A 26564-nucleotide genomic window follows, 5' to 3' on the forward strand; every position below is an offset into this window, starting at 1 on the left:
AGGCTGACTTGAAAGAAGCAGATGTGGTTGAACAACGACGGGCACAAGACGCAGCATGTGCTTAAGCGATAGTGAGGCTTTCATCATCGTCATGAGAGCCACTTTGCGAAGAGGTCGAGCGCCTTTCTGAGGCACTAGGTCCTGTGTGTCGTCACCCTCAGAATCCCACTTGACGCCTCCGAACTGGGCTGCACTGTTTTCTTAGAAACCATGGCTCGGTGTAACAGGCAGTGTGCGATTCGCAAGAGAGGTTGGACGCGTGGCCTGGATATGGGATCCGAAGAGACAAGGGACCTAGTGGTGAAGCCAAATCTTTAACAAGCTCGTTTCCCTCACAGGCATGCTGCTGCCGGATCCCCGTTTCTTCCCAGCATCTCCTCGAAAATTCAACTCTGCCGATTTCAAATCGAGCGACCCGAGTCCGATTCTCGCACACCAGAACCGATACATTCTCGAGAAAAATATCATTATGGCAGATTGGGAAAAGAAAAGAAGCCACCAGTCGAGCCGTAAGACCGAAGACCCGTCGTCTTCAAGCAGCCATCGGTCTTCGAGATCTGCACATGACCAGAGGCATGCTCAGTCTTCTAAGACCTACAAAAGCTCTACGTTGTCCAATAAAGTCGCTTATCCCGAACTCGAGAGAAGTGGCAAGGTAGATCGGATGTCAAAAAGAAGGAAAGAGAAGAGGCCAGCCGCTTCTGAAAGCGAGTATGATGTCGATTGCCGTTCAGATGCGAACCAGTATGGGAGGTCGGTTTCCTCTTCACCGTTTGATATCGCACCAAGACTGACCACTCCTAGCGGTGAGGATACGGAAGACTCTGTGAAAAGAGAGAAACACCAAGCGCAAGAGGCAAATTTCAGAAGGGAGGTAGCGGCTTTCAACACGAACAACTATGTCCGTGATCACCGCTCGCAGGGGGGCCAAGCAGCATTCATTGATTCGAAATTACCCTCGGACCAGAGAAAGCGCGAGAGGGAAAGGGCCATATATGATGTTGATAAGTTTCACAAGAAGCGGTCTAGGGCATGAAGGCTCCCCTAGGTTGCCACACTTCACTGATGTCTGGAGATATGCCTTTCCATCTTCTGGGCTAGGTTGCATAACCAGGCTTTGGCTGCAACGCATGCTTCTGTTTCTGAACAATATAATCTCTCGATCAAGATTAGGCTTGGGGCTTTGCAGGTAGTGGAGTTCCAGGCCATCATTTGGTGTTGGTGTTGGTGTTGGTGTTGGTGTTGGTGTTGGTGAAGACGACTGATCCGTTCGACCGGCTGTGGCTTCTGGTTCCATCACTTGCGACAGTAATGCGCAGGAATGGCGATCTGGTCCCTTTGATACAGAATGACACTGAGATCATTGTGTGGATACTGCCTGGTACCGCAATACCCAAAAGAAGTCTCCATGTGCTAAGCCATGGTGCAAATTCCATCTTTCCAGCTGCCTTGTGTCCTTTGACAGTGATGGACATGTAGGTCCAACCACAGCGTGCTTGTCGTTGTAGGTTCTCCTCCAGGATCTGGGAAAGCGAAGCGCTTGATCCAATGTCATTGGCTCAAGATTGCAGCAGCCAGCCCAGTGATCACTGCGCCCATGCTGCAGTGGTGATGTTTTAGCCACCGTTTCTCCACCCAGCTCAAGAGTTTTGGTACCAGCTGTCCACAGTGATGACCTCGATAATAACACTATGGCACCCCCATGGAAGGTTCACGCTGTCGCGCATTGGAGGAAGAGTTCCTCGAGAAATACAGGCTAGCCAAACCTGCTGATCCATGCAGATGGTGCCGAGGAGTTGAGCCCATCATATACGTTCTGGTGCCAGTTGCAGCCCAAGGCTGGGGACGGCCGGCAATGAAATCTTGCCGCGACAGTGCCCCGGTGAAGGAGAAGAATGGTCCCAAACTTGATTGAGTTTGGTCAAACAGCTCTCCTTGGCTCTCTCCTTGGCTGCTGTCCTGGCTTTTCTGATGGCTCCAGGGCGTGCTGTGCCGTCCTAGGGACCTAGCCGGCAGCACTGTGGTGTCTTGGGCGAGGCACTGGGAGGGTGTTGAATGGCATTTCAGCTGCTGGCTGCATGGAGCGGGGGGCTGATAACGAATGTCCAGGCTATTCTCGCCCTCCAGTCGACATATATCAAAAAGACTCCGCAGCCCGGATGGAGAAGTTTCACCAGCGTTCTGACGTAAAACCTTTTTCTCTGCCTTCATGTCCCACATCGTTCCGGCGGAAGGCATTTGCTCTCATGAGCCACGATCTGACCTAAATCGCTGTGGGCCACTGGTTAGCATTCGCCTCTTGAGCAGCCTCGAACAAAGCCGCGAGGCAGCGGCGGCCAGCGAACAACAGCGAAAACGGGGTTTGAAGGGCTGACATCCTCCTTGGTCCTGTCTGTAAACCGTCCCGAGGCCATCAACGGCACCACGCTATGCATCCGAGCGATTTGCCAAGTACCGCTATGGCAGACACAGACCTTGGCTTTGTACACTTTGTACACTTTGCACCAGGGGGTCGATGCTCCAGCGCTACCGGCCAGGCAGCAGCCCGCGCCGTTGGGCAATACAATGCAGTGTCAAATGCTCAGGGGTGAGCAAAACCGTCACCTAGGCGTTTTTCAATCGATTTTCGATTTGAGCAAAGATCCCGACTAATTCAGACACCTAGTTAGCCTTGACGGGGCTGACGAGAGGGCTTAATACAAGTCACGACTTGCCGACTGAGGTACGCTACTCACTGAGCTCACCGAACATACCTACCTGGGGTCGCCAGGCAGCCGCGGAACTAAGCCCCTGGAACAGCCACCTTCGCTCGCACTCTGTTGAGCCAGACCTTGGTAACACCTTGGAGTATAAGTACGACACCTGTAGTTCTGTCAGCTAATATTAAAGATATGAAACGGGCGATTCAGCCGCAACAAGCAACATACCTCCAAGCTCGCATACCCAAGCATTCTTGTCATCATCCTTCCACCCTCCTCGCCCAAAATGTCTAGCAGACACATCAGCGTTTCGAGACAACAACGGACCAGCCAGCGTCCCAGTTCCAACGTCTCGAACGCCGGGACTTTTGAGGAGTGCGTCACGCGGCCACGCCATGCCGGTGTCAAAAACACAGCGAAATGTGCTAACCTGTTAGATCAACTACATCCAACCAGCAGGGTGCAAATGGCGGCCAAGATTATTCGCAGAAGACTCTCTTCGCCCAGGGTTTGACTGATCGTAATAACACGTACCAAATCTCGAAAGAGCAAGAGAGCCAAAGAGGCTATGCCGGAGTCGTCGTGTTCCCTCAGCGTCCGGTTGAAAGACAAGAGTATCGCGATGCCGTGGAAAAAATCTCAAAGAAGTCCAGGGCTTCCAAGTCCAAGCGGTCCTGAGAACATAGTCTGTCCAGTGCCTATGCCAGGCCATTGTTGGGGTATGGTAACAGCGCACCTTGCCTTTAATCACGGACTGACGAAGCCAGGTGCCTCCCTCTCGGCCGAAGTCACCGGACCCGCCAACTCCTGTCCGACAATACCTTTCAAGGTCGAACTAGATCGTACCGACGTGTCATGGTGTGTCGTTGAGTCGATGCCTCTCTTTTTATGTGCACCTTGATGTACACAGACTGGAGGCTGGGTTTCGGGTTGTTTGATCACAAGAGAAGACGTTCGCACGTACTTAAAGGTTGTGACATGGCGATGGCATTCTGTGGTCGAGACTCTTGTTTCATACTGATTTCCTTCTCTTATCATCGCATCTGTGGCTCCCCTCAGGGTTGCTCTAGTCGGTACGGGTGGACGGTGGAGCCTCTCTTTCCCTTCCTTCTTTTGGTTCATAGATAGAATAGAATTCTCGCAGAAAAAAAATTTGTCTGTTGCGTACCAGACTGCCCGTTTCTCGGAACTTTATATGAGGATGAGTGAAGTCAGTCGGTGTGGCGTAGTCGTCAGGCCGCGCAAGACTGTCGGCAAGTTTTGCCGCCCGGAAAGACCGCGGCCACAGAGAGACGCAGCGTTTGAAGAGATGGAATGAGTAAGCTCTCTATTCTGGCAACCCATCGGATGGCTTATATGGTTCCAAAATTGCCACATTACTGATCGGTGATGTTGACGAGGACGTTCGTTCCCTTGCCACCGAGGCCGCATCAGCAAGCCGATGCTCACACCAAGTCAGAATCGCGTAGACCATTTAGCCGGCCGACTGAAGCCATAGATGGTGAAGCAGTCTCGCACTATAATTTCCTTGTCCGGAGACAAGCTGGGTAGTGTCAGATAGGATTCCGGAGACTTCTGGGGTTGACACGACTCACACGGCAGCTACGGAAGGCAGCCTTCAAAACAGAGGGGAGGGGGGCTATATATACAGACATCGACGCTTTCGACCACTGATTTCACATGATCCCAGGTCAAGCCCCTCCTACGTGGCTGCAGGTCATGTGGCATGGCAGTCCTATGCTTGGTGAACAGCAACTGAAAGGGTCTGGTTGCCTGGTATCGGGTCAACAGCCCTGAGGATCTTGCAGTCACGAGACAAACAGCCTGCAAGGCAACAGCAGGTCTTCCAGGGGCAAAAGGTACATGGCAAGGGGAAAGACGGTGACTATCCTGACCCGCGTCGCAAAAAGCAAGAGTTGGCATCCACTCCGAAACATGAAGGCTACTGGTGATACCACGAGTGCAGAGTTCGGGAGCCTATGCTTGCATATCTTGGTATCAGAACGAAGCTCCCAGCATGCGATGATACGCGGAACAGCCATGCTCATCCCAGCACAGCTATTGAGTCGGGACGACAGGAATTGGAGGGCCAGGATGAGGGTAGGAAGGGGAAGAAACAGGATTTTGTTCTCCTACGAGCAGGCTTCAAGAGTTTTCCAAGGACAGATCATTGATTATGTGCCTGGTTTGTGTGGGTGGTAATGCCGCAACCGCGGAGGGCTTCATAACGGTGCCCCGACCCAGGCAAGCCAAGTGGGCAGGCACCTAAGGTGAGGCAAAGCAAGGATGAGCTACGATCACTTGCGGATTCCGTTGCCCGACCCGTGCATTGTATAATCAAGGAGCTTGTGCATTCAATACACGTCAATGTTTTCAATCAAGCAAGTTCTGGATAGCCCCCTCAGCCTACTCGTTGCCTGTGATACCCTGTGTAGTGTTTCGCCATCCGTTGGGGCTGCCTATGCTTCCGGCGTGACTCAGCTGGCGATGCTGCCTGGGCGAGGTAACGGCGCACACAATGGGCGACCATCCCATGCTTGGATGCAAAGATGCTCTCTTTTCAATACAGATGAGGACTGTAGAGCTCTCAGCATCTTCACTGCCTCGTGAGAATACTGAATACTACCCATCTTCAGCATTTTGTCTTGCTCTATTCTCTGAGTCTTGGCCCCCAATCGCATTTCCGTGTTACCCCATGAAACGAGTCTGTTGAATCACTAATCGCGACGAGGCAACCACACCCCATGATGGAGCACACTTCCAAGCCTATACAGCTTGATGGTTGGACCGGAGAGGGTGGTGGCCAGGTTCTGCGTGTGGCCGTCGCGCTCGCAGCCGTTACGTCGCAGCCGGTGACAGTATCCGAAATCAGGGGTAATCGTAGTCGTGGAGGTGGCAAGTTTACCCCCCCCCCCCGGCATTCCGCTTGCTGCTGCCTCTGCTTGCCAGCAGTAGTACGAGGCCGAAGAGCAAGATCTGATCCTAACACTGTCCAGGTCTGAAGTCGCAGCACGCCACCTCCATCCAGTACCTGGCCGCCGCAACAGCTGCCACCACTACGAGCTTGGCCGTCGGCGCGAGATGCCTCACCTTCTCTCCGACCCTGCCACCAGCCGACCTCGCACAGCGTCACATCGCCATCACTCCCGAGTCGCCCGGCGCCAGCGCCCTCCTCATCCTCCAGGCCCTGCTGCCTTTCCTCATCTTCGCCGCGGGCGACCCCATCACCCTCGATATCGCCGCCGGCACCAATGTCAGCTTCTCCCTCTCCTGGGACTACGCCGACCAGGTCCTCCTCCCAGCTCTCGAGTCCCGCTTCGGCATCAGCGTGACACGCACGCTGATCCGGCGCGGCTGGTCCCTCGGACCCCCGAGCCGCGGCGCCATCCGCTTCGGCATCACGCCCCTGGAAAGGGGCGAGAAGCTGCGCCCGCGACAGCAGCAGCCGCCCGAGCACACAAGAGCGTGTCGGGGTGTAACAGCCGTCGATGTCACGATCCTGGCGCCGCGCCATCTGCACGGGGACCTGCAGGCCGGGCTGGTCGAGCAGGTCAGCAACCGCCTGCCCGCTTCCGAGGTCGTCTTCCGCACCGTGGAGGACTCGGGCCACAATGCGCGCGTCTACGTGCTCCTCGTGGCACGGTCGGCTGGCGGCCTGCGTTGGGGGCGGGATGTTCTCACGTCGACGCCCCAAGGGGGCAAAAGCAAGGGGCGGGCGAGGGCCAAGGAGGGGGATTTTCCGACGGCACTTTCGAGGAAACTGGTGGTGGAGCTGGCGCGGGAGGTCGAACGGCCTGGCGTCTGCGATGAGTACTTGCAGGATCAGCTCGTTGTGTTCCAGGCACTTGCGAGGGGCAAACAGTCATCCGAAGAGACGATGCCTCAGTGGAGGGAGAGTCGTCGACAGTCAAGCTACGCAGGCGATCGAGGGGCTCGAGATCGGAGATCGGCGGAGGAGGGACAAGGCAACCGACCCTTCGGGCAGGGAAGCTTACACTCGCAAACGGCAAGATGGGTCGCCTCAGAAATGCTGCCGGTCGTCAAGTGGTACAACAAGGGAACAATCTGTGAAGGGGCAGGGGTGAGTGCCAAAAATAGCAGCTTGTGAGAAAACAAGACCTCTGAATGTACAACTCTCGGCGAGCGATGTTCATATTCGACAAGTAGATGTATGTTCAATGTACACATATGTTCACTCAATCTGGTCATCTCGGAGTGCCCACGCTCCAATCCTCCTCTCTTCGGGCACGCACTTCCATGAGCAGCCCATCCGCAGGAACGGCACGCCCTGCTCGTCTGGATCCGAGCACCACGGAACAAACGTCGCGCCCTGTCCTTCGAGCGTCGGCGTCGACAGCGCCCTAACTTGTGACACGCGCCACCACTCCAGCCATTGTGTGGAGGGCATGACTAGTGTCCTCTTGCACCGTGCGCACTCATATCCACCAATGCTCCTCTGCATCACCGCACGGTCAAGCAAGTCCCTCATGTGGGACGGACTTTCCGGAAGATAGTGTTTCAACTCCTCCAGGTCGGAACTCCGGTAGCAGCTCCGTGCCGCCAGCTCCAGGAGGCTTGGCACGCGAGTTGCTTTTGAAGTGTCAATGCTCCTGCCCGTTGATTTTGACTGGTACGGCGCCGAGGATGGTGGACATGCTGAAATCGTGTCGGCTTCGGATTCGTCGATTTGAATAATGCCCTCATCATGTTCGTCCAAGCGGAAGTCAGAGTATATGAAACCCGAGGTATCGGAAAACTGCACCGCGGATCTTGCGAGGTACATGGCACACACGCCCTCGAATTGGGCAGGTAATCTCGTGATTAAGCGGTCTTCTTGCTTCTCGAACTCGTTCTTTGCTTCATTATCCGGCTCGTACGCTGGATGACGGATGCTGGCGCCATCTGGAATGTCCTGTGGGAGGCCACGCGGCCGGTAAAAGTCGTTGCCTTGCAGCTGCATATTCTTGAGCTTCCCTGGCGCAGCTAGTAGGTTCAAGAGGTCGGCCGGGAGGTGCCTTAATGAGTTTTGAGCAAGATTGAGCGTCTCTAGCTGAGAAAGCTTTGCAACTGCAGCTGGCAGTTCCCGAAGGCCGCAGCCACGCAGGCTTAGCACGGTTAAGTGTTGAAGGTCGAAGATCGCTCCTGGGACGAGGAATAGAGGATTGCCGAACAGAAAAAGCTTCAGCGAAGGATCCTTTTGCTCGAATGGAACGTCTTCGGCAACAAGGGGTATTGGGACGAGTTCGGCCAGAGGTGCGATGGTCGCGTTCGACAGGCTCTCAAGACCCATCATACTGCAAGTGATTAGTGAAACGGCCGGATCAACAGGCAATGAGGTTCACTCACGACAAATCCACATCCTCATCTCCTTCGTCGAGACATTTTTGAATCTTCTCTCGGGCAAGACGTTCGGCGGCAGACAAGGTTGGCCTCTGAATGGGTGTTCGGTTCAGTTGAGGCAGCTTTGGCTGCAGCGGCAGGCTCAACTCCTCAAGCATCTCCTCCCCATCCGTGCTGTCGCTTCCCATCCAGACACCACTGTCGAGTTGTCGTTTGAGGGTTCTCTTCGGCTTTGGCAAAGGTCTGGATTCTTCGACTTCGAAAGATGAATCGGACGCCGGCTGCTGCTGGAACCAGGTTCCTACGTATCGCTTCTTGCGCCTGCCTTCGACGTAATTGTCGAGAGCAGGATCATCGTCGCTCGAGAAGACTGCGGGATCGCTTGAATTGTTGAAGAGTGGTGTTGCGTTGGACGACCGCCTAGCTCGACCGCGTTTCCTCGGGTTATTGCTGAAGCTCTGGGTGTGCTCGTTCCAGGATATCGCCGGTAGCCGCGGCAGAGATGGTTCGTCCGCCATTTCGGACATGCAATAAATCAACTAAAATACGCTGGAATGGTGAAGAGACTCGCTGGTTAGCATCAGACGACGGCAGATCGTAGAGAGCATGCGGTGACCTCTAAGAAGCTCTCCAGTGTGCTGTTAAAGAAAGAAGCGCGACGCGACTTGGTGCTCTGACTCGTGACGCAAGAACCCCCGCCCCCGAATAAACACGAGACATGGGCGGTTCACCCCACGCGACCTTTCAGGGGTGCACCGCGCCAGACTTCAGGGTCCATCACCCAAAGACATTAGTGGGGTCGAGGTACTGGATGCTCCAACCACATTGCCCACCCAGTTATCTGATGTACCAACGAAGGTACCTACTGTAGGTGGTGGCATGAGAGTGAGAATCTCCAGGCTTGTGTGCCATCATCAAACAACTTGACTTGTGCAGACAGTCACCCGACTCCCGGCGTGTAATCAAACAATACAATCCCGGCTATGCAGCTGACCGTCGCTGATGCACTGAAGTGTCTTCTACTGTTTGGGCCACAACAGCCGCGTGGCTGAGTTCGCCCGTGCTCTTTTAGTACCTTGCCGCGATGGTAGGTAGAGTAAGGTAGCGCAGGGTCAACCAGAATGCCGCTTTTGTAGGAACAGCTGCATTCGTCCATACTCTCGCTTGCCTGCCTCTTAGTCCCAATCGTCATCGTCCTCGTCCTTCTTCGACCTTCCGATGTTGCCGGTCTTGATTCCCTTGCCCATGGCCCGCTCTTCCTCTGCATCCTCAGCTTGCCTCCTTCGCTTGACCACACGCAGGTCCTTCTCGGACACAGCGCCGATCTCGACAAGCAGGTTGTCCATATTGGCCATGTTCATCCTGACGCCGCCAACAGTCATCAATGTGACGATTTGCTTGGCGATATCTCCGTTTTTGTAGACCAAAATAGTCGGGCAATTCCGTTCGGGGTATCCCTCAATGGCCTTGTCCGCTCGCATTTCGCAAAATTTGACCTCCCCGTACTCCTGCGCTGCCATCTTCCAAAGTTCCGAAAGCACGCGGGACTCGATGTTCGTGCCCAAAGAGGATATCAGATTGACCAAGACAGGGCCCTTGTGCGATGCATCTGTGATGTCGCGTGCGTAATCGGGTTTCGAAACAGGGTATACGCTGCCGTGAACTGCTTTGGACTGCATGGACGAGATCTCTTGCATGCGCTTTTGACGGTAAATCTCGAGGAAAGCTTCATCCTCCTCATCCTCTAGCTCGTCCAACTCGTCCAGGTCTTTGCCTTCTAGGCGATTCTCGTGCGCTATCCGTCGTCCCTCCAAGATGGCCTCCTCAATCATCGGCGTCGGGCTCGGGGGCTTTTCGGGGATCACTCCATGCTTGCGCAAGATTTCATTCCTTGTTTTCAAATCAGCTGATGCGCCGGGACTACGGCGTCGCTAAGCTCGACCTACCACTCAGTGTCTGCGTTTGGGTCATCGATAGGGACCGCTATCCTCTGGTCCATAGGATTCGCCATTGTGATGAGTCTGTGCCTCGTGGCGAGAAGCTTGAATGTCAAGTGGTATGACTTTGCTCGGGCTTCGAGTCGTACTGGGGCAATACGGTATGTCGCGGAATCTGAAGGCAACAGGCGACAGTCAAGGCAACAGCGCCAATTCCAGAAACGAACCCCTCCATCGAGCTATGACATACAGCTACCCCACCAATGCTCCCCTCACCGAGACCCTGACCGACTACACCGAAGTCGAGAGCACGGAAGTGGAGCCTCTGAGTGTCACGTGCGGGAGTGAAAATGTCGGGGGCAAGCGAACCCTATCCGCACTATCGTTCAGCCCGGGCGACGCCTGTGCAGCCTGGCGAGTGAGGAGGCGAAGGCGAAACCCCGACCCGCAACACCGAAGTTTTCTGCTTTCACCACCACCCTGCGAGTGTCCAAATCTGCCATTCAACCCCTCCAGATTCCGTCAAGACAATCCGCACTCGCACCGATCCGACTCTTCGCATCGATCAACGAAATCAGTCAAGATGGTGAGACTCCCTCCGCTGCTGCCCTCGACGTCCTCCAGCGACACGTGTGTGACTACGAATCGACGACCAACCACCTCAATGACGCCTACAATCATTCGCCACAACACTACTGCTCGACCACGATGAAGATCACGAGGATGAAGATTTTATGGGAACACGACATGGAATATGGACCTGGATTGGACGTCGGGGTGCTTGTTTGACCAGGACCGAACGTTGTGCTGATGAATTGTCGACAGGTTCTCGCCGTTGACCTCCTCAACCCCTCCCCTGCCGCCGAGGCCAAGAAGCACAAGCTCAAGGTACGATTGCCCTCACCCTCGGCCACTCTCGCGTGACCGTCCTGGTCCCCCAATGCTAAGATGCGGATACAGACTCTCGTGCCCGCCCCCCGCTCCTTCTTCATGGACGTCAAGTGCCCTGGCTGCTTCACCATCACCACCGTCTTCTCGCACGCCCAGACCGTTGTCATCTGCCAGGGCTGCACCACCGTCCTCTGCCAGCCCACTGGTGGCAAGGCCAGGCTCACCGAGGGCTGCTCCTTCCGGAGGAAGTAGACTCGTCGCTTTGACGGGTTTCCTTTCTTTTGGGTTTCACGACGGATAACGGTTCACGATGGTGGCTCTCATCTCGGATCTGCAAAAAGCACCTGCGACATGGCGTATAGACAACACCCTGACAGGGGCTATTAGAGCCTGCTGTTCCCGATCATAATCAGACAGCCCTTTGCGGATAGAAGATGGGACATCCAAAAAAATCCTTGACCAACAAGGGGCGTTTGGGGTCTCCGGATATCTTGCATCACAATCGACGCATTCTCTCTCGCACACGTTTCGTCCATCTCTCTCTCTCTTCCACCGCCGATCACACTTATCCGTTTTTTCCTCCTCCGCCTTGTCCCACGGAAGGGACGCGTCCGCATGGCCTGGGTGGGCAGCTGAAGACGGCTTTCCACATGAGCACCAATGGGTTGGTCTCACTTCGAGATCATCCCTTGATGTGAGGACGTGGAACCGCTGATTGAGGATCGCTACATACCCAAGTGCAGTGGACAGGAAGTAGCACTGTGCTTTGCGAATTCAACGGTTTTCCACGAAATGCGATGCAAATCCGGAGACTCCCCAAGGTGAATGTGTAGTTGCGATGTGACGAGCATGAAGGCGCCGCTATTGACTGTTTCAGAGTGCATGGTTCTAGGCGTCAATCCACTGAGCGCAAAGGCCAGACATTGGTGGTCAACCAAACCAACTGTGAAAGGTATGAGTCTCTCAGTTTGACTGAAACTCATAACTACAAGCTCTACACTCCATATGTTATCATGTGTCAAACGAAACCTTTCGTATGCGCCGTTCCTGATGTGATCACATCATCATACTCCTTGTTCTACGAAATCCTCGATTCCTCCAAGACCGGGAACCTCGAGCCTAGTCGAGAGCCTATCTGCAAACATAGACTGAAGCAGATGCTTCTGCTCTTCACTTACCACAGCACCTTTCGAAAGGAGCAGTGCCTGTATTCCCACATCGCCTCCTTGAATTGCGAACATGAGTGCTGTCCATCCCTCGGGGTTCGTAATAGTAACATCTGCTCCGTATTGAAGCAGCGTCTTTACGACAGCCTGACGTGAGTATTGCGTAGCGAAGAACAGGGCCGTCTCTCCGCTGTTGTCGAGCGCGTCAATAGCCGCTCCACCATTGAGCAAAAGCTTAACAACCTGTTCAGATCCTTCCGACGCGGCATTCTGCAGTGCGGTAATCCCAGAACCATCCTTCAGATCTGGCGGGACTCTTCGCGCAAGCAATACCGTCACGACATTACCGTAGCCCCTGGATGCTGCCCTCCCCATTGCATCTATCCAAATTGCATCTTCAACTTGGTTACTTGGGCGTCTATCAAAGAAGAGCGCGACAGCTTCTGCATTTCCCAATGTCGCCGCCACCTGGAGGGGTGTCAAGTTTTGCCGGTTTCGCAGGAGAAAACTTGCATTTTGCTTCAGCAGACAGCAAACAATGTCATAACTTGGTATACGGACTGCCAGATGTAGCGGAGTATTGTGGTCTTCGTCGAAAACGTTACAGTCTCGATGTCTCGACAGGACCATCCGGACAATAGACACCCTGTTGCTGGCTACTGCCATATGCAGCGCTCCTTCGACATTCGCCCCTTTGTCAAGCAAAAATTGGACGACACCGGTATGTCCGTACATCGCCGCTAGTTGCAGAGGTGTCCTCCCATAGGTGTCCTTGACGTCAATATCGACAACATTCTTCATCTGATTTTGGTCGCCTGACGGAGGAAGTAGGTCAGAACTGGGTGGTTGACCCGGCTGTTGTCGACCCTTCTGTTCGTCCGGTATCTCGCCTAGATACAGTCTGACAAGGCGGTTGTTTCCTTGGCTTGCGGCATTGCAGAACGCTTTCCTGTGATAAGCCAAATATTCTTCTTGAGAAGTGTCGAGTCCATTATCGGCAAGAAGTTGCACAATGGACGTACGGCCGAGGGATGCGGCCGCGGCGAGTGGTGTCGATTCCGTATAGCCATGTCCATTTGGGTCGGCCCCCATTTGAAGAAGAGCGTTGGCAAAAGCTCTGTGGCCCTCTGCGCATGCTACACACAGCGCTTCGTTTAACGTTGCCGTCTGCGCAGAATCGAAGCTCCGCGAGAGCCTGGTGAGCCAACGACTTATGTAGCTACCTCTGGGGTCTATGAGAAGTGCCATCGCCAGATTGAGAACGTTAAAGCGGGCGCTAACAATTAGGAGGTTAGAGTCTTGAGACAAGCTTTGGCCGCGATAGCTTCGATGATAGATGTACGCGCGCAACCAGTTCGCTCGAGTGACTGAATGTTCGCCAAAAAAGGGCCTCTGGTGATTATACAATTGCGAAGACTTGGTGTTCAAATAGGCAGCATGTCTGAACCAGTATAGGGTTGCGTACTCGAGGAGCGGCTCAAACTGATACAGGTCTTCGTGATCGTCGGAATCGGTTTCGGCATCAGAATTGCAATTCGCAAGCGACCAGTTATCTGAGACAGTTGCATCATCTTCGGAATTTTCGTCCAAGCTTTCGAACAGTTTGTTGTCCTGAAAGCTACTGCCTTCTATGGTGATGACACATGCCTCAGCCAGATATAGTTGAGCATCCTCAGCACTAATATAGAAAGTGCGAAGGCCAGGTTGGTTGTTCATAAGGATCGGCAGCTGTTTCTGCAGATACTCTTTCGCCGACAGATGGACAAACGTGACCTGATCGTCATCGCGCCTGAGAATGTTGGCGCACAATGCTATTGCATCGAGTGTCGCTCGTTCGGCAGGGACCTCAGGGGACTCGTCATTACCTATGAGCGAAGCAAGTTCAGCTATAGTGAGGGGACGGACCGCGATGGCGGTGAGCTGTAGTAATAAGGCCGTCTGACGCCTATCGGATTCCTTGATCTGCATCAAGATTCGAGAATATGTGCTGTTCAAGCCATGCGGAAGTGATGCGAGTGCATTCTGAATCTGATTTGAAGTAGATTGCCTCGCGAGCTCCTGCATCGCGAATCCAACCCACAGGAAAGTCCCCTCTGATCTCCGTAGCAAATCTCTTTCGATCTTGGTACAGAACTGCGGGTCGAGATTGTGCGTCTGCGACAGCTGAGCCACCTCATACGCGATGAAGCGTCCAATGTCAGACTGCACCGAATCATGATTATCAGGGTCAAGCTTCAGCCGTGTAAGGCCACGAAGTGCCGGAATGTCTCGGCTGACGATGAGCATTCTGACATTTGATCCTAACGCACCTGGCCTGCGAAGTCGGTCGATTAGGGGTCCAGTAGTGTCCTGGTCGTATTCATCGATGCCATCCACGAGACAGAACAATGATATCGAGGAATCGAAACAAGCAGCCAAAGCTCGAAAAATTATCCAAAGGCTTTCGAAGGAAGTTACGACGTTACGTGTATGCTGAGCAGATGCCTCTTCGGGAAGATGACGCGCGACAACAGGAGCCAAGTCTTCTCGACTCTGTAAGAGTTGATAAATGAGGCCCCGAAGAATGGCAGCCGCTGAACTCTCATGTGCGTCGTCGTGGCTACAGAAGTAGTAGAGAACCTGATCTCCTGTTACGGCAAACAGCCGTTCCAACTCGAAAGTGAGGAAAACCGATAGCATTGTCTTACCCATGCCGGGTCCACCAGAGATCCAGAGCAGGCTGAGATCACTCTTTTTAGTGAGCCATTTCGTGAAGAGTTCATGTCCTTTGATCCATTCGCATGTTTTCGGTGTTCTTTCTCCTTTTTTGGTGATAACCCTCTCGCGATCGACTTGGGGGTCGGAGAGAAAGATCTTAGTTTGGATAACACTATGCTTGGTCCCCTGGATTGCCAGCACATCTAATACACCATGATGACGTTAGTCAGACGCTGTGCAAACAACCTATCTGAGCAGAGACTATGCCGTGATGTTTTTACCGGACGTGCTTGTACCTTGAGGGTGAACGGCATTTGGCAGATTCACAGGCCCTGTGGTGAATACAGCGACGGCGGTGGAGCCATTATTCGCTGAGACATGCCGGATGCTCTGCTGCGGTCGTAACTGCGCGTTGGAAGCCAGGAAAGGCTCTTCGAGCGTGTCCGCGCTGTCGCTCATCTGCCGAAAGGTGTTGCTGAAGCGAGATGCCTCAGCAAATCCTGGCGTTGCTTGAAGTAAAGTATGATGTCTACCTTATCGAAAGGGGTTGCGCTGTTGTATTTGCAAACTGAGGGTGTACTCGGTTTCGTTTTCCAGCTACAGCATCCAAACGTTTGTCTGTCGACGTTCCAAGCGCTCCCTATCAGATCGCACGTCTAAGCGCCCGGATGGACCAGGCTGCGCCCTCCTGCTTCTGCCTGGGCTGAAGTGTCAAGCCATGTTGGCCTCGAAATAGCTGGGCTCAGCTGGATGGACTGAGCGCTGATTTAGTCTTGAACAACACCCTGAACAATCAATCGTCGTCACGATGGACGGTCTTAGTGCCGCTGCATCCACTGTAGGTATCGTTGTGGCTGCCGTTCAGAGCGTGCAAATACTCGTACGAACCATTGAGGATATCAAAGATGCTCCCCGAGAGGTGCAGGCCATTCGACGCGATCTTGAGACTCTTGCTTCGATCTTTGCACAGCTGGACCGTTTTCTGCAGGACGACGACCGACAGCAGACCGCCAACGCGCCGACCTCGACCATGTGGACAGCCACGGACAATTGTCGCATTGCCTGCAACGACTTTCAAGGTCTTCTGAAAAACTGGCTGAAGCATTCTACGCAGACCCATATGTTCTGGACTGACAGATGGCGAATCGGTCTATTTGGCGTCAGCAGGACCAAGGCGTTCAGAGAGCGTTTGGCGGACTACAAAGACACGTTGTGTTTATCGTTGCAAACGGTCAACCTGTAGGTCGACTCGCCCCACCTTGTTACACTGAAAATTTTGCCGCGAGAAGCACAAGGTCTGATACCAGCACAGGTTACAGCAGATGCCGAAAGGCGTAGGTGTAGAGGCCGAGACAGTGAAGGGCGCACGACTGCTTGAATCAGAAGCTCGGGTACGCCTGGATGGCGCCAGGAAGCAAGCTGAAGAGATCGAGAGCGACCGACAGATCGTTCTGGGCGAAACACAGCACCTGGCGCAGGCTCCAGAGGGTGCGGCGGGAGACATCCGACGCGATGTTGTACGAGACTTCGAGGTCCTTCAGAAAGCGAACCGTCTGCTGCAAGAGGTGTGCCTGGAAAGTATGCAGAAAGCGGCCACAGCACGGCATGCGCAAAACATCCAGGATGTCAAGGCCATACACGACAGTACAGCGTTGGCAGGCTACATCAACACAGATGACCTAGGTGCGATCGACCAAGACATTCGCCATGTCACGGCAGATACGAGGAGCGTGGCGGTTGCAGGTGTTGTCAAGGGAGTGGATTTCAACAGCCTGTTTTCCAAGAGGTAGATCGGCAAGGTCACGGTCGACACATGCGGAGGGGATCGTCGAATGACTTCACTTCACACGGCAGCCGTTGTCACCCGTTGGCTCACACAGCAAGGGTGTCGAGTCAGACGAGGGCGGATGCTGTGGATAAGGTAGTCTCTGTCCAGCCAGGTGCATAGGTATACAAGGATTGGCAGCGGCCAGAATATGCTTGATGGCTCCTGCTGATGCTGATGCGGATGCTGCTGTTGGCAGCTTCAGCCCTCCTCAATCGGTTGCAGTTACAGTCACCAATGTCGGCGGTACCTACCTCCCCTACCTAGGTAGGTAGGTAGTGGGCTAACAAGGAAGGAGGCCACGCTGATGCCCCACAACGAATGACTGCAAGCTCTTTGTCACCCCAGACAGTTAGGACGCTAAAACGCGGGACGAGCGCGAAAAAACACGCCCGACGCGGGACGGGGAAAGGACGCAGGGACCCTCCTTCCGCCCTGGATTGAGTGGATTCAGGGCCGTGTTGGGTGGTTTTGGGCAGTCGCACCCGGTCCAGCCCACGCTGCTGTGACGACGCCCTCGGACCCCACCACATGCTGACCATCTTCCCTGCCTCTCGTCTGCCCCCAGCACCTGTGGAATCTTGCCCTCTTCTCATTCCGTCTCCCTACCAACCGAGCTTCCCCTCCATTTGCGTCATTGCGACAGAGCGTTTTGGGCCCCCCTTTGCAACCGACTGTCTCGTTTCGTTGTTGCTTGCGGTCTTCCCTCTTTGTAAAAACCGAACTGACCATCTCCACTCCAACCTGTCGCTACACGACATCGCTGCTGCCAACCATCAAGGCCACCACCACCTCAACAAAGTTTCCCTTTCGAGCACCCATACTACAAAAGCCGACGACACTGCAGGCCCTGCCTTGTCCCAGTTCACCTCTCCGTTTTACAAACCTCGCCTCATCAACACCTCCACCATGTCTACACCCCGAACCAAGCGCCAATTCGCTGGTGCAGCCTCTGATCCCGCCCAGCGCCAGATCACCTCATTCTTCACCCCTTCAACTTCGCCGCCTTCGAGTTCTCAGCCGGCAGCCGCCACGCTCCCCGCGAGCGTCCAGACCAATCTCCTCAGCGTCGGCATGCGCGTCCGCAAGAGTGTGCCCGAGGGCTACAAGACCGGTTCATACAGCGCCTTCAAGCTCTGGTCCGACACGTCCGTCGCCCCTACGACCAAGGCCAAGCCCGCGTTCAAGGCTCCCGCGCAGCGCGAACTGCTTCCCTTTTGCGGCATTCACAACATCGGTGGCTTCGCGAGCCAGCCTGTCGACTGTATTGACGACGGCGGCGAGGACGACAGCGACGTGCCTGACATTGACGATGTGCCGGGTTTGACCAGCTCGCAGGAAAGCGTCGAGAGCGCCGTCTCCGCTTCATCACGGAAGCGCATCTATGATGATGACGAAGAAGAGGCTGCGACAGACAGTCTGCAAGTACCGTATTCAGGCAAGAGCGCCTGGGCCGACGACGATGTGAGCCCGCGGAGCCTGTCCCCTGCAGGATGGGCCAATGCCCGGCCGATGGCCATGCCGAGGCGTCTGGGGCAGCGCAAGGCCGCGACAACGACAACGACTACGAGCTCAGGGCAGGAGAACTTGAGGGATTTCGAAGAGGCTGACTTCCTAGTCGAGGAGGGTATGGACATGACAGATGCTTGACTCGGCGCGCGCGAGGTCACACGATGAGGAGGATGGGCCACCAGCATATGGCGTTGGGAGGAGTTGTACTCTGCAAGAGCTGCTTTGAGGACATTTGTACCACTGTCTGTTTGATTACCTGCGTTGGGTTGACGCTTTTGCTACACTAGAGTACCACGTTGAATTTACAGCTTTCCGGGATTCGCTCACTAACCTTGTCCCCTGAGTCTCCCAGTGCAAGTTACCTACATACCTGTAAAAGGCTCTCGAAATTCGAGCAGATCTCGTTGCCCGTAAAAGTCGCCGGCGACGGTCAAAATCATATTCAGGGTCGCGCGCATGTTGGTTCTTGCACGCCACCGGTCTTCGGCTGCCTGTATTTCTGTCGCCTCCTCTTCGGCGCCTTGCACCTCGACTGTGTCCAGCTCAGCGAGAATTCTACTTCGCATCGCTTCGAGACTCTCTGGGTTCTCAGCCTCCGACCGCGGGGCCTGCGGATCTCGTGGGACCTGTTCTTCTGAGGCCTCACCATCCTCGGAGCAGTCCATGGGCTCTGACTGCACGTCGTCGTCTTTGGTGTCCTTGCGCCGAGGTTCGACTCTGGGCTCCGCTGCCGGCTCTAAGGGTTCGCTCTCGGGGACCTTGTTGTTGTCGCCGTCGTCTGTCTCACCTTGTTCGGTTTGCTCCGTGCCCCGGCCTTCTCTACGATGTATCGCTTGATCGTCTTGATCTGCGGTGGCGTCTTCAGCATCGCCAGCATCGCCAGCATCGACAACTTCGCCGTCATTCTCGTCAACCTCCATGTCCTCGAGCACGGCGTCATCATCCGAGCTGTCATCAATGGCATCGTGCACCCCGAGGTCCCCCTCGAGCGCCTCCCTCAGGTTCGCCATGTCCGCCAGGCTCTGGTTCATCAGCACGGCGCGCCGGCCCAGGTCCCGTATCCAGCTCATCTCGACGTGGTTCAGCTCGCCGCGGTCCGGCAGCCGCGCGAGCAGCGCCCACACCCAGCGGCTCGTGCGCTCGGCAATCTCGCCCCCGCGCCGCAGGAAGCTGCCCGACAGCAGCACGCGCAGGACCCGGAGGACGCTATCCTTGTCCATGCTCGCGACCTGCACGGGGGACGGGTCGGCCGTGCGCAGGCGGTGGTCCCAGATCTTGAATGTGGCGGAGCGGGGGCCAAAGTGGCCGACGAAGGGGCTGTGCGTGCGAGACAGGTTCTGGACGGCCTCCTCGGGCGGCTTGCTGTGGAGGAGGGTGCGAAGGGCAGAATAGTGGGAGAGGAGCGAGGCGAAGTAGGCTTCGTGGATGGCGGCGTCGGAGGCGTCGTCCTCGTCTTGTTCCGCGGCGTCGCCGTCACACGCTGCGCCGTCCTCGTCGTCGCCGTAAGCCGCGTCCTCGTCCCACGACTCTGGCGCGCCAATGTATGCGCCGTCGACGTAGCGGCCTCGGAAGTCGCCAGTGCCCTCGTCGTACAGGCCACGGTCCATGTGCCTGTCCTCCTCGCCCTCCTTGGGCTCGTCGTCGCTTGTCCAATGCTGGAAGTCCGTCGGTAGCTGTGGGCCGATGGGTATCTTCGGCGCAACAAGCAGGTGCGGGATGCCGTTGGCTTCTTGCCTGTATACTCACCACGTCAGCAACGAGGTACTCGCACAACTAAGGGGTGGGAGAACTGGTTCAGCGCGAGATCGACGTGTGTTGTGTCCCGAGAGTTTTGAAGCTTACCTCACAGATTTCAAATAGGCCATGGCATCTCCGTCATCTTCAAAATCGAGCTCTGGATCGACGGGAACCGTGGTGGCGCCGTCGTGGTTGCCAAAGACGTACTTCTGACCCCACGTCGGATCAATGTGGGAGTTCTGGTGTTGTCGAGCCTTGTTCGACTGGCTCTTGGATCGCTTCGCGGCTGGCTCGACGGAGTTATCGCTGGCCGAGTCGGCGTAGTCTCGTTTTGAAGCCATGGCGGACCTTGTGCAAGTGTTTCGAACTCCGGGGCAAATCGACAGAGAAGAGTTGAAGCCTAGAGCGTGATCAAGCCAACACAGGAGCATCTGCTCTGGCGTTGGAAATATTTAAGTGGAGACAGCTAGGGAGCTCGGGCGAGCTCCATTCCATGTACCTCTGTGTCTGTGCCTACAGGTACCTGAGGTGTAACGTGTGCTCGTTCGGGTGGAATCGTGCTTGGCCTCAATTGAGGACCCCTGCCAACCTCAGAGGCCAGAAGATATGGCTATCAGCCACCAAAGAAGATTTTCCTTGATCCAGTATTGCGCAAGCCGAGTCGGACTCTCTTACTACCTAGGCACTTAAAGAGTCTTCTCGGGCAGGTTCGCGCCGAGTTCGACACTGCACCAGGCAACAGTCATTGTTCAGCGAGCAGCTGAACTTCAGTACTCGACCGAGTCAAGCTGACCGTGCCGCACAGCCGAACCACTGATCGTGTCAACCGTCTGTGCAGATATTTGTAGGGCTGTTCCTGCAGGCTTATTCTGCTAGCGCTGCTGCTGTGGAAAGCGAGCAATACGAGAGACCCTCATTGGCCACCGTCTTGAAGATCATAGCGGGAATACCAGGCAACGGTTGGAAGCGCTGGCAGTGAGTTCGGCTCTCCGTCATCAACGCTTAAACTGGGTCAAGAACAGCACGCCGTCTCACTTACAGGCTGCTCATGTGCCGGTCAACGATAATTGATTCGTTGTTTTCCGCACCGCTCACTGGAGACCGAACGGGAGCTTGTACTAATGACGAACCTGAAGCCATCCATATAAGATCCTCGATGTGACTTTTTCTTGGATGAGAGTCAGGTTCCGAAATTCGATACTTTGAAGAGATTCCTTACTCTCACAATACTACCATGACTTTGTCCAGATTTCAGACCACCATACTCCTGCTCGTCTTGACATGCTTCTCCTCCTTCTGCCATGGCATCTGTGTACCACAACAGGTCTGCAAGGTATACCCAAGCGATCCCCAATGGCCCTCAGCAAAGCAGTGGAGCAAGCTTCAACTCTCACTTGGAGGTCGACTGCTGCGACCAGCTCCTCCTGGAGCTATCTGTCATCCAGAACAGCCCACATACAACCGTGAAACGTGCCCCAGCGTCGAGGCAGCATGGAGCGTCTACGAGTTCCACACTGAAAATCCCATCTCGGTCATGTGGGACAATTTCAGTAACGATAGCTGTCTTCCCAACCCCTCTTATCCGTGCAGTCCTGCAGGATACCCTCCGTACGTTGTCAACGCTACCACCGCCGAACACGTGAAGCTAGGCATTGCCTTTGGTGAGTGTTTCCAATTCGACCTGGTCATCGGTCTGACACTATCGCAGCGCGAAAGCACAATGTAAGACTCGTGGTGAAAAATACAGGGCACGACTACCTTGGACGGTCCATTGCCCCTGGTGCTCTGTCAATCTGGACCCATAACATAAGAGACATCACTTACCATAAAGACGAGTTCATGCCAGACGGCTGCGACGTTAGTATATCTGGTAGCGCCCTCACAGCTGGCGGTGGTGTTCAGGTCTATGATGCGTACCTTGCTGCCGCCAAGTATAACCACACCATGGTCGGGGGTGGCGGAAAGTCTGTTGGGCTAGGTGGTTATATTACAGGCGGCGGTCACTCTATCCTGAGTGCCAAGCACGGTCTTGCGGCGGATCAGGTTCTCCAGGCAGAAATTGTGACACCCAAGGGTGATATCGTAACGGCCAACGAGTGCCAAAACCAGGATCTCTTTTGGGCCATTCGCGGTGTCAGTAGCTTGCCGCCATGTGTCGATCGACAGGACTAACGCAGACCAGGGCGGCGGCGGCACATTTGGTGTCCTCACGTCCATAACGCTCAAGACATACCCGAGTCCGAAGATTGTTAGCTTCAGGGTTATGCTCGGAACTGCAGCTGACGCCCCCTTCCTCTGGGACATCATCACGCTTGCCTTCTCTCGTCTTCCCACATGGGGCGATGCAGGATTGTCTGGCTACTTCTTCTCATCAGCTCGCACGCCGAGCCCACTTCCCATCACTGGCGGACCGAAGGAGGTCGGCGGTCTTATGGGCATTGCAATACTCCAGGACCAGGAGCCCGACGCGATGCTCGAACTTTTCAGTGCCCTCAACGAGACATTGCAGGAACGCTGGCCGGGCATGGTCTTCTTCTACGCCCAGGAGCAGCATTTCGACTCGTTCATCGACTGGTACGACGTGTACTATGACCAGGGCACCGCTGGCAACTCCACGTACCTCGTCTCGCGGCTGCTACCCAAGGATGTGCTTGAAGGTGATCAAGATGCGTTAAAGAGTGCGCTTGAGACGGCAGGCGGGCCTACGGGTGGATTGTCGGCTTTCCTCGTGGCCGGAAAAGGCGTGGCCAACGCAAAGCCACGGGGAGGCGGAAATGCCGTCCACCCAGCCTGGCGCAAGGCGTACTTGCATATAAGTACGTTCCAAGTTTGTGATTTTACTGAGATGCACAAGACTGATAAAACTTGCAGTCGGCAGCATGGGGTTTCCGCCGTTTAACAAGCCAGCCGAGAGTGAGGCCATCGAGACTCTCACGACTCACTTTGAGCCGCTTCGACAGCTCACGCCTGGTGGAGGCTCCTACGTGAACGAGGTAGGTCGATTTGGTCATCCTTCTGCTGCTGGTTGTTGACAGTCTACAGGCCCTGAAGTACGAGCCGAATTTCCAGCAGGCATTCTGGGGCAAGCATTACGAACGGCTGGCGCAGATCAAGAGAAAGATCGACCCTGATGATGTGTTTTGGTGCCAGCCATGTATTGGTAATGAACGGTGGGAAGAGCGCGACGATGGACGACTATGTAGGAAGTAGATTGTGCTTGCTCATGTCTGATCAGGTACTTCCAAACATGCACTCGCTTATGGTACAAATGATAGAAATGGAGAGAAGAAAAAAGGGATTTCGTCTTCCGTTCTGGATTGTCCGATGGCTACGTTGTTTCGGGCTGCCATGCCATTTTGTGAGCTTGGGTTCCCACATCATGAACAAGTCAGATGCTGGTACATGTCAGGGGCATGGAGTGACAAGTTCAGGTAGTGGAGCCGACTACACGCCTGCATCTTTTCTGTCGGCATAGCCCGCCGTAGTCCACGTGACCCACATCAAACATCCAACCGCCATCAATCGCATCGCCAAACTTTCAGCCGCCGACCGTCGCATCCCGACGAGCAGCAGCACAACCCGCCACCAACCGCCCACGATGTCGATGTTCCGCCCCAAGAAGCTCGACCTGAGCTGCTTCACCCTGAGCTGCTTCACCAATGTGCGCGTCCTGCGCGACAACGCCAAGCGCCAGGTCTTCCAGGAGCACGAGACCCAGAGGTAGGCAGCTCGCACGACCCATGCGCACCGGGTGACGAACCTTAGCTAATCACTTTTCACCCTCGCGCAGGCAAGCCCTCCGATACCTCATTCGCAACACGACCCTGCCGCCTCGCGTGCGCGCCGAAGCCCAGCTGCAGCTGACGCAGATGCACGCCTACACGCGCCCCACGCAGATCAGGAACCGGTGCATTATGGGTGGAAAGAGCCGCGGTGTTTTCAGGGACTTCAAGATGTCCAGGGTGCGTCAAACCCGTGTTGTGAAAATGACCAGATCTCCCGGTCGAAAGTGCTAACTCGCTGGACCAGTTTGCGTTCAGGATGGAGGCGTACCAGGGCAACCTGCCAGGCGTGAAGAAGGCGAGCTGGTAGAGCCGCGAAGGGAGCTTGGGACGATGCCAGTGTACAACTAGTAGGCCGAATGGCGTTTGCCGTCGTGCCGTGACGAGATCTGGACGGCGTGATATTCATGGGCGGTTGCTGGCCTGGATGGTGGATCCCAAGGCCGCGCCGACGCTTAGCATGTATAACAATCCACTACCTGGCGAAAATAGACGATTTTATTTGGTTCAACGAGGTACTGGTCGTCTCAGAAATCAGTCTTGGGCGGCGCCGTGTTTGATTATGGGGCCCAGCGGTTGTTTGGGCGGAGTACCTTCAAACCTCAAATCTCGGTCCTGCAAGTAGACTCCTCCTGCCTGGTATCTAAGTGGGTAGTAACCTGGAGGGCAGGAGGCCGAAGCGGTCTTCTCGCAACTTGTCCTCCTTGCCAATACATTCGGGCACGGGCTGCAGTGTATGCCGTCAGCGATCGAATACCGCAAACGATGCATCAGTCCGCTCATCCAGTCACCATTCACTCACCGTGCTATTCGTTCGCCCAGAGTCTACGTTAACCGATACTATCAGCTTACTTCCTTCTCGGTTTCCCCTCAGTCTCAGACATCGATCTGCACAATGTTCCGCCGCAAGTGGTCTGGTCTCCCCAGAGACTATCTCTTTCCTTCCAATCTCAAGGACCTTGGGTTAGTCAAACGCTCGTTGGTGCAACTCTATCTAACCGTCACAGGTACTTCATCAACGAAGATGACGAGATCCGCAGCGTCACTGACCCCGACCGCTACTTCAAATACTGGATCGATAAGAACATGCGTGTCAACGGCCGTCAACGTTTCCACTTCAACGGTCCGTCTGCAGCACGCAGTCATTCGGTTTCTCCCGCTGATCGATCACTAGATGCCGTCCAAAAGATTGTCCATGCCCGCCTTGAAGCCGAAGGCCTAGAGCAGCATAGCCTTCCCTTTGGCTCAAAGCCCGCAGATCCCCAAGTGACCATCTTCGCGAGCGCAGATCTATATCGCAAGTCACGAGTCACCGTCATATTCGGCGAACCCAACCAAAGCCTCGGCATCCTCGCCTTGCGCGTTGCCAACGGGCCCGGCGGCATCAGCATGGGCACCATGGTCTCGGTTGTGCAGACCCTCAAGCAGCAAGTTTCGTCACCCGACGACTCGCAATCTCCAGGCATCATTCTCTGCAATGTGGGCGCCGTGTTCTGGTGCCTGAGAAGAGCGCGCCTGACCCTCGGCCACATGTCTGATATGCCACTCGCCAGCCTCGCACATCACGGCCGCCGCATCACCACAGCAAACCAGGTTCCCGGGCTCGAGACGTCAGAAAAGCACATCAGCTACATATTTGAGGCTGTACTGCCTGCCCTGACGAGCGAAGACGCGCGACTTGACCTCCTTGGCATCGGCCTTAGTGCAGATATGCTTGAGGCGTACCTAGACCAAGACTATGTCTGGAGCCGGTGGGGAAGTCGCATAAACACGCTTTCCATTCTCGGTGGCATCACCGACAGTGCAAGCCTGAAGCACCAGGACTTTAGGGATTTTCTTGCCAAGGTAGGTGCGCCGTCCTATAATCGCACTGTCGTTCATCATTTCTATTGCTGACCTGCCGTGCAGCGCGCCCGGGCATACATTACATCCGAAGAGCCGGCTGATATGCCCCTCGCGGGACCTCATGGCAACAGCAAGACTTCTGCTTTTCTAAACCACGGTACCGCGGCTGTTTACAGCTCGGGCGAGCCCTACTATGTCGAGATGATACTCGTGCGGGCGCGCGAGTCGATTCTCGGCTGGCTTGGCGAGGTTGCTGCTGCGGGATTTGCCGCATATCAACACCCTGAGATCACGGTTGTCGACATTGCGTCTCAGATGGAGGCGAGTACTGAGTCTGCTTGGGCCAATGTTGATACGGAGTGGGGTGACGTCCCGGTTGATGTGAAGCCGACTATCAGCTTCGGAGGCGATGGGCATGATGTGACAGCCGCAGCTGAGCTGGTGATCAGTCGTGAGTCTGACTAAGATGAAGCTCGGCGTGATGAGATGTTTTAAGGTGCGGAACATGACGCAGGGCAGTCTGAGCGCAAGACGTTCCTGAAGCTGAAGAGTATTTCGCCGGGGCTGCAAATTAAGTCTGTGGACAGCACACAGATCGGTGGCGAGGTCGTACGTCAAGGCTTTATCTAAGCAGGCCTGTAAAAATTATCAGCTGATTCTGCAGACCATTTTGATCAGTGACAGCACGTAGGACATCGAGGCCTCGACTCTACCCCTATTCGTGTGGGGTGATACTGCAGCCAAGGGGCTCGGTGAGGATCTCGGTGAAGTCGGTGAGGGAATTCCAGCATCTCCACAGCATCAACTGAGCATCATCGGGGACTCATCTGACGTTCTGTGAGACAAACTACACGAAGTTTCACAATCCATCATTTCGACTGATCATCGTCGCCCAAATCTGAAAGCCAGCCTCATGCGCCCTCTCATCTGATCAACCAAGCATCCCCAATCAGGCAGAAACCCCAAAACTACCACGCCTACCAGTACTTCCACAACACACACACAGACACACACACACAATGGCCACCCCCGACCAAGGCCCCTGGCACCTCTCGTCCCCCCAGACGCACGTCTCCCTCACACACGCCCCCCTCTCCGCGACAGCAATCCTCGACCAGATCCGGTCGCCGCGC

The 26564-nt window shown here is 55.1% G+C and overlaps 13 protein-coding genes across 13 annotated transcripts; 8 read left to right on the plus strand and 5 right to left on the minus strand.

The window, feature by feature from the left end:
* Nucleotides 1-232: 232 nt before the first annotated feature.
* On the plus strand, nucleotides 233-1036 carry VDBG_01814 (predicted protein; the record flags this gene model as incomplete). The annotated part of the gene is made up of 2 exons (XM_003007580.1): nucleotides 233-753; nucleotides 805-1036. The coding sequence occupies 2 exons, from the start codon at nucleotides 470-472 to the stop codon at nucleotides 1034-1036; spliced, it is 516 nt and encodes a 171-aa protein (XP_003007626.1).
* Nucleotides 1037-2985: 1949 nt separating this feature from the next.
* On the plus strand, nucleotides 2986-3377 carry VDBG_01815 (predicted protein; the record flags this gene model as incomplete). The annotated part of the gene is made up of 2 exons (XM_003007581.1): nucleotides 2986-3074; nucleotides 3137-3377. The coding sequence occupies 2 exons, from the start codon at nucleotides 2986-2988 to the stop codon at nucleotides 3375-3377; spliced, it is 330 nt and encodes a 109-aa protein (XP_003007627.1).
* A 2069-nt stretch (nucleotides 3378-5446) lies between these two features.
* Nucleotides 5447-6807, plus strand: VDBG_01816 (conserved hypothetical protein; the record flags this gene model as incomplete). The annotated part of the gene is made up of 2 exons (XM_003007582.1): nucleotides 5447-5579; nucleotides 5696-6807. 2 exons carry the CDS (start codon nucleotides 5447-5449, stop codon nucleotides 6805-6807), a joined length of 1245 nt encoding a protein of 414 aa, XP_003007628.1.
* Nucleotides 6808-6891: 84 nt separating this feature from the next.
* Nucleotides 6892-8557, minus strand: VDBG_01817 (conserved hypothetical protein; the record flags this gene model as incomplete). The annotated part of the gene is made up of 2 exons (XM_003007583.1): nucleotides 6892-7993; nucleotides 8046-8557. 2 exons carry the CDS (start codon nucleotides 8555-8557, stop codon nucleotides 6892-6894), a joined length of 1614 nt encoding a protein of 537 aa, XP_003007629.1.
* Nucleotides 8558-8893: 336 nt separating this feature from the next.
* VDBG_01818 (phosducin family protein) lies at nucleotides 8894-10184 on the minus strand (the record flags this gene model as incomplete). Its single annotated transcript, XM_003007584.1, has 2 exons — nucleotides 8894-9929; nucleotides 9986-10184. The coding sequence occupies 2 exons, from the start codon at nucleotides 10048-10050 to the stop codon at nucleotides 9215-9217; spliced, it is 780 nt and encodes a 259-aa protein (XP_003007630.1).
* Nucleotides 10185-10490: 306 nt separating this feature from the next.
* VDBG_01819 (40S ribosomal protein S27) lies at nucleotides 10491-11842 on the plus strand (the record flags this gene model as incomplete). Its single annotated transcript, XM_003007585.1, has 3 exons — nucleotides 10491-10562; nucleotides 10802-10864; nucleotides 10937-11842. The coding sequence occupies 3 exons, from the start codon at nucleotides 10560-10562 to the stop codon at nucleotides 11117-11119; spliced, it is 249 nt and encodes an 82-aa protein (XP_003007631.1).
* VDBG_01820 (receptor-interacting serine/threonine-protein kinase) lies at nucleotides 11763-14319 on the minus strand (the record flags this gene model as incomplete). Its single annotated transcript, XM_003007586.1, has 2 exons — nucleotides 11763-11810; nucleotides 12046-14319. The coding sequence occupies 2 exons, from the start codon at nucleotides 14317-14319 to the stop codon at nucleotides 11763-11765; spliced, it is 2322 nt and encodes a 773-aa protein (XP_003007632.1).
* A 672-nt stretch (nucleotides 14320-14991) lies between these two features.
* VDBG_01821 (conserved hypothetical protein) lies at nucleotides 14992-15189 on the minus strand (the record flags this gene model as incomplete). Its single annotated transcript, XM_003007587.1, has 1 exon — nucleotides 14992-15189. One exon carries the CDS (start codon nucleotides 15187-15189, stop codon nucleotides 14992-14994), a length of 198 nt encoding a protein of 65 aa, XP_003007633.1.
* Nucleotides 15190-15538: 349 nt separating this feature from the next.
* VDBG_01822 (conserved hypothetical protein) lies at nucleotides 15539-16520 on the plus strand (the record flags this gene model as incomplete). The annotated part of the gene is made up of 2 exons (XM_003007588.1): nucleotides 15539-15969; nucleotides 16043-16520. 2 exons carry the CDS (start codon nucleotides 15539-15541, stop codon nucleotides 16518-16520), a joined length of 909 nt encoding a protein of 302 aa, XP_003007634.1.
* A 944-nt stretch (nucleotides 16521-17464) lies between these two features.
* Nucleotides 17465-18205, plus strand: VDBG_01823 (conserved hypothetical protein; the record flags this gene model as incomplete). The annotated part of the gene is made up of 1 exon (XM_003007589.1): nucleotides 17465-18205. One exon carries the CDS (start codon nucleotides 17465-17467, stop codon nucleotides 18203-18205), a length of 741 nt encoding a protein of 246 aa, XP_003007635.1.
* Nucleotides 18206-18429: 224 nt separating this feature from the next.
* VDBG_01824 (conserved hypothetical protein) lies at nucleotides 18430-20145 on the minus strand (the record flags this gene model as incomplete). Its single annotated transcript, XM_003007590.1, has 2 exons — nucleotides 18430-19801; nucleotides 19910-20145. 2 exons carry the CDS (start codon nucleotides 20143-20145, stop codon nucleotides 18430-18432), a joined length of 1608 nt encoding a protein of 535 aa, XP_003007636.1.
* An 893-nt stretch (nucleotides 20146-21038) lies between these two features.
* On the plus strand, nucleotides 21039-23014 carry VDBG_01825 (FAD binding domain-containing protein; the record flags this gene model as incomplete). The annotated part of the gene is made up of 5 exons (XM_003007591.1): nucleotides 21039-21465; nucleotides 21552-21937; nucleotides 21987-22620; nucleotides 22676-22797; nucleotides 22847-23014. 5 exons carry the CDS (start codon nucleotides 21039-21041, stop codon nucleotides 23012-23014), a joined length of 1737 nt encoding a protein of 578 aa, XP_003007637.1.
* Nucleotides 23015-23402: 388 nt separating this feature from the next.
* VDBG_01826 (mitochondrial 40S ribosomal protein MRP2) lies at nucleotides 23403-25896 on the plus strand (the record flags this gene model as incomplete). The annotated part of the gene is made up of 5 exons (XM_003007592.1): nucleotides 23403-23524; nucleotides 23595-23766; nucleotides 24079-24175; nucleotides 24434-25431; nucleotides 25495-25896. The coding sequence occupies 5 exons, from the start codon at nucleotides 23403-23405 to the stop codon at nucleotides 25894-25896; spliced, it is 1791 nt and encodes a 596-aa protein (XP_003007638.1).
* Between the last annotated feature and the right edge of the window lie 668 nt (nucleotides 25897-26564).

The sequence above is a fragment of the Verticillium alfalfae genome, genomic scaffold, assembly GCF_000150825.1.
Source record: "Verticillium alfalfae VaMs.102 supercont1.2 genomic scaffold, whole genome shotgun sequence".
Taxonomy (NCBI): domain Eukaryota; kingdom Fungi; phylum Ascomycota; class Sordariomycetes; order Glomerellales; family Plectosphaerellaceae; genus Verticillium; species Verticillium alfalfae.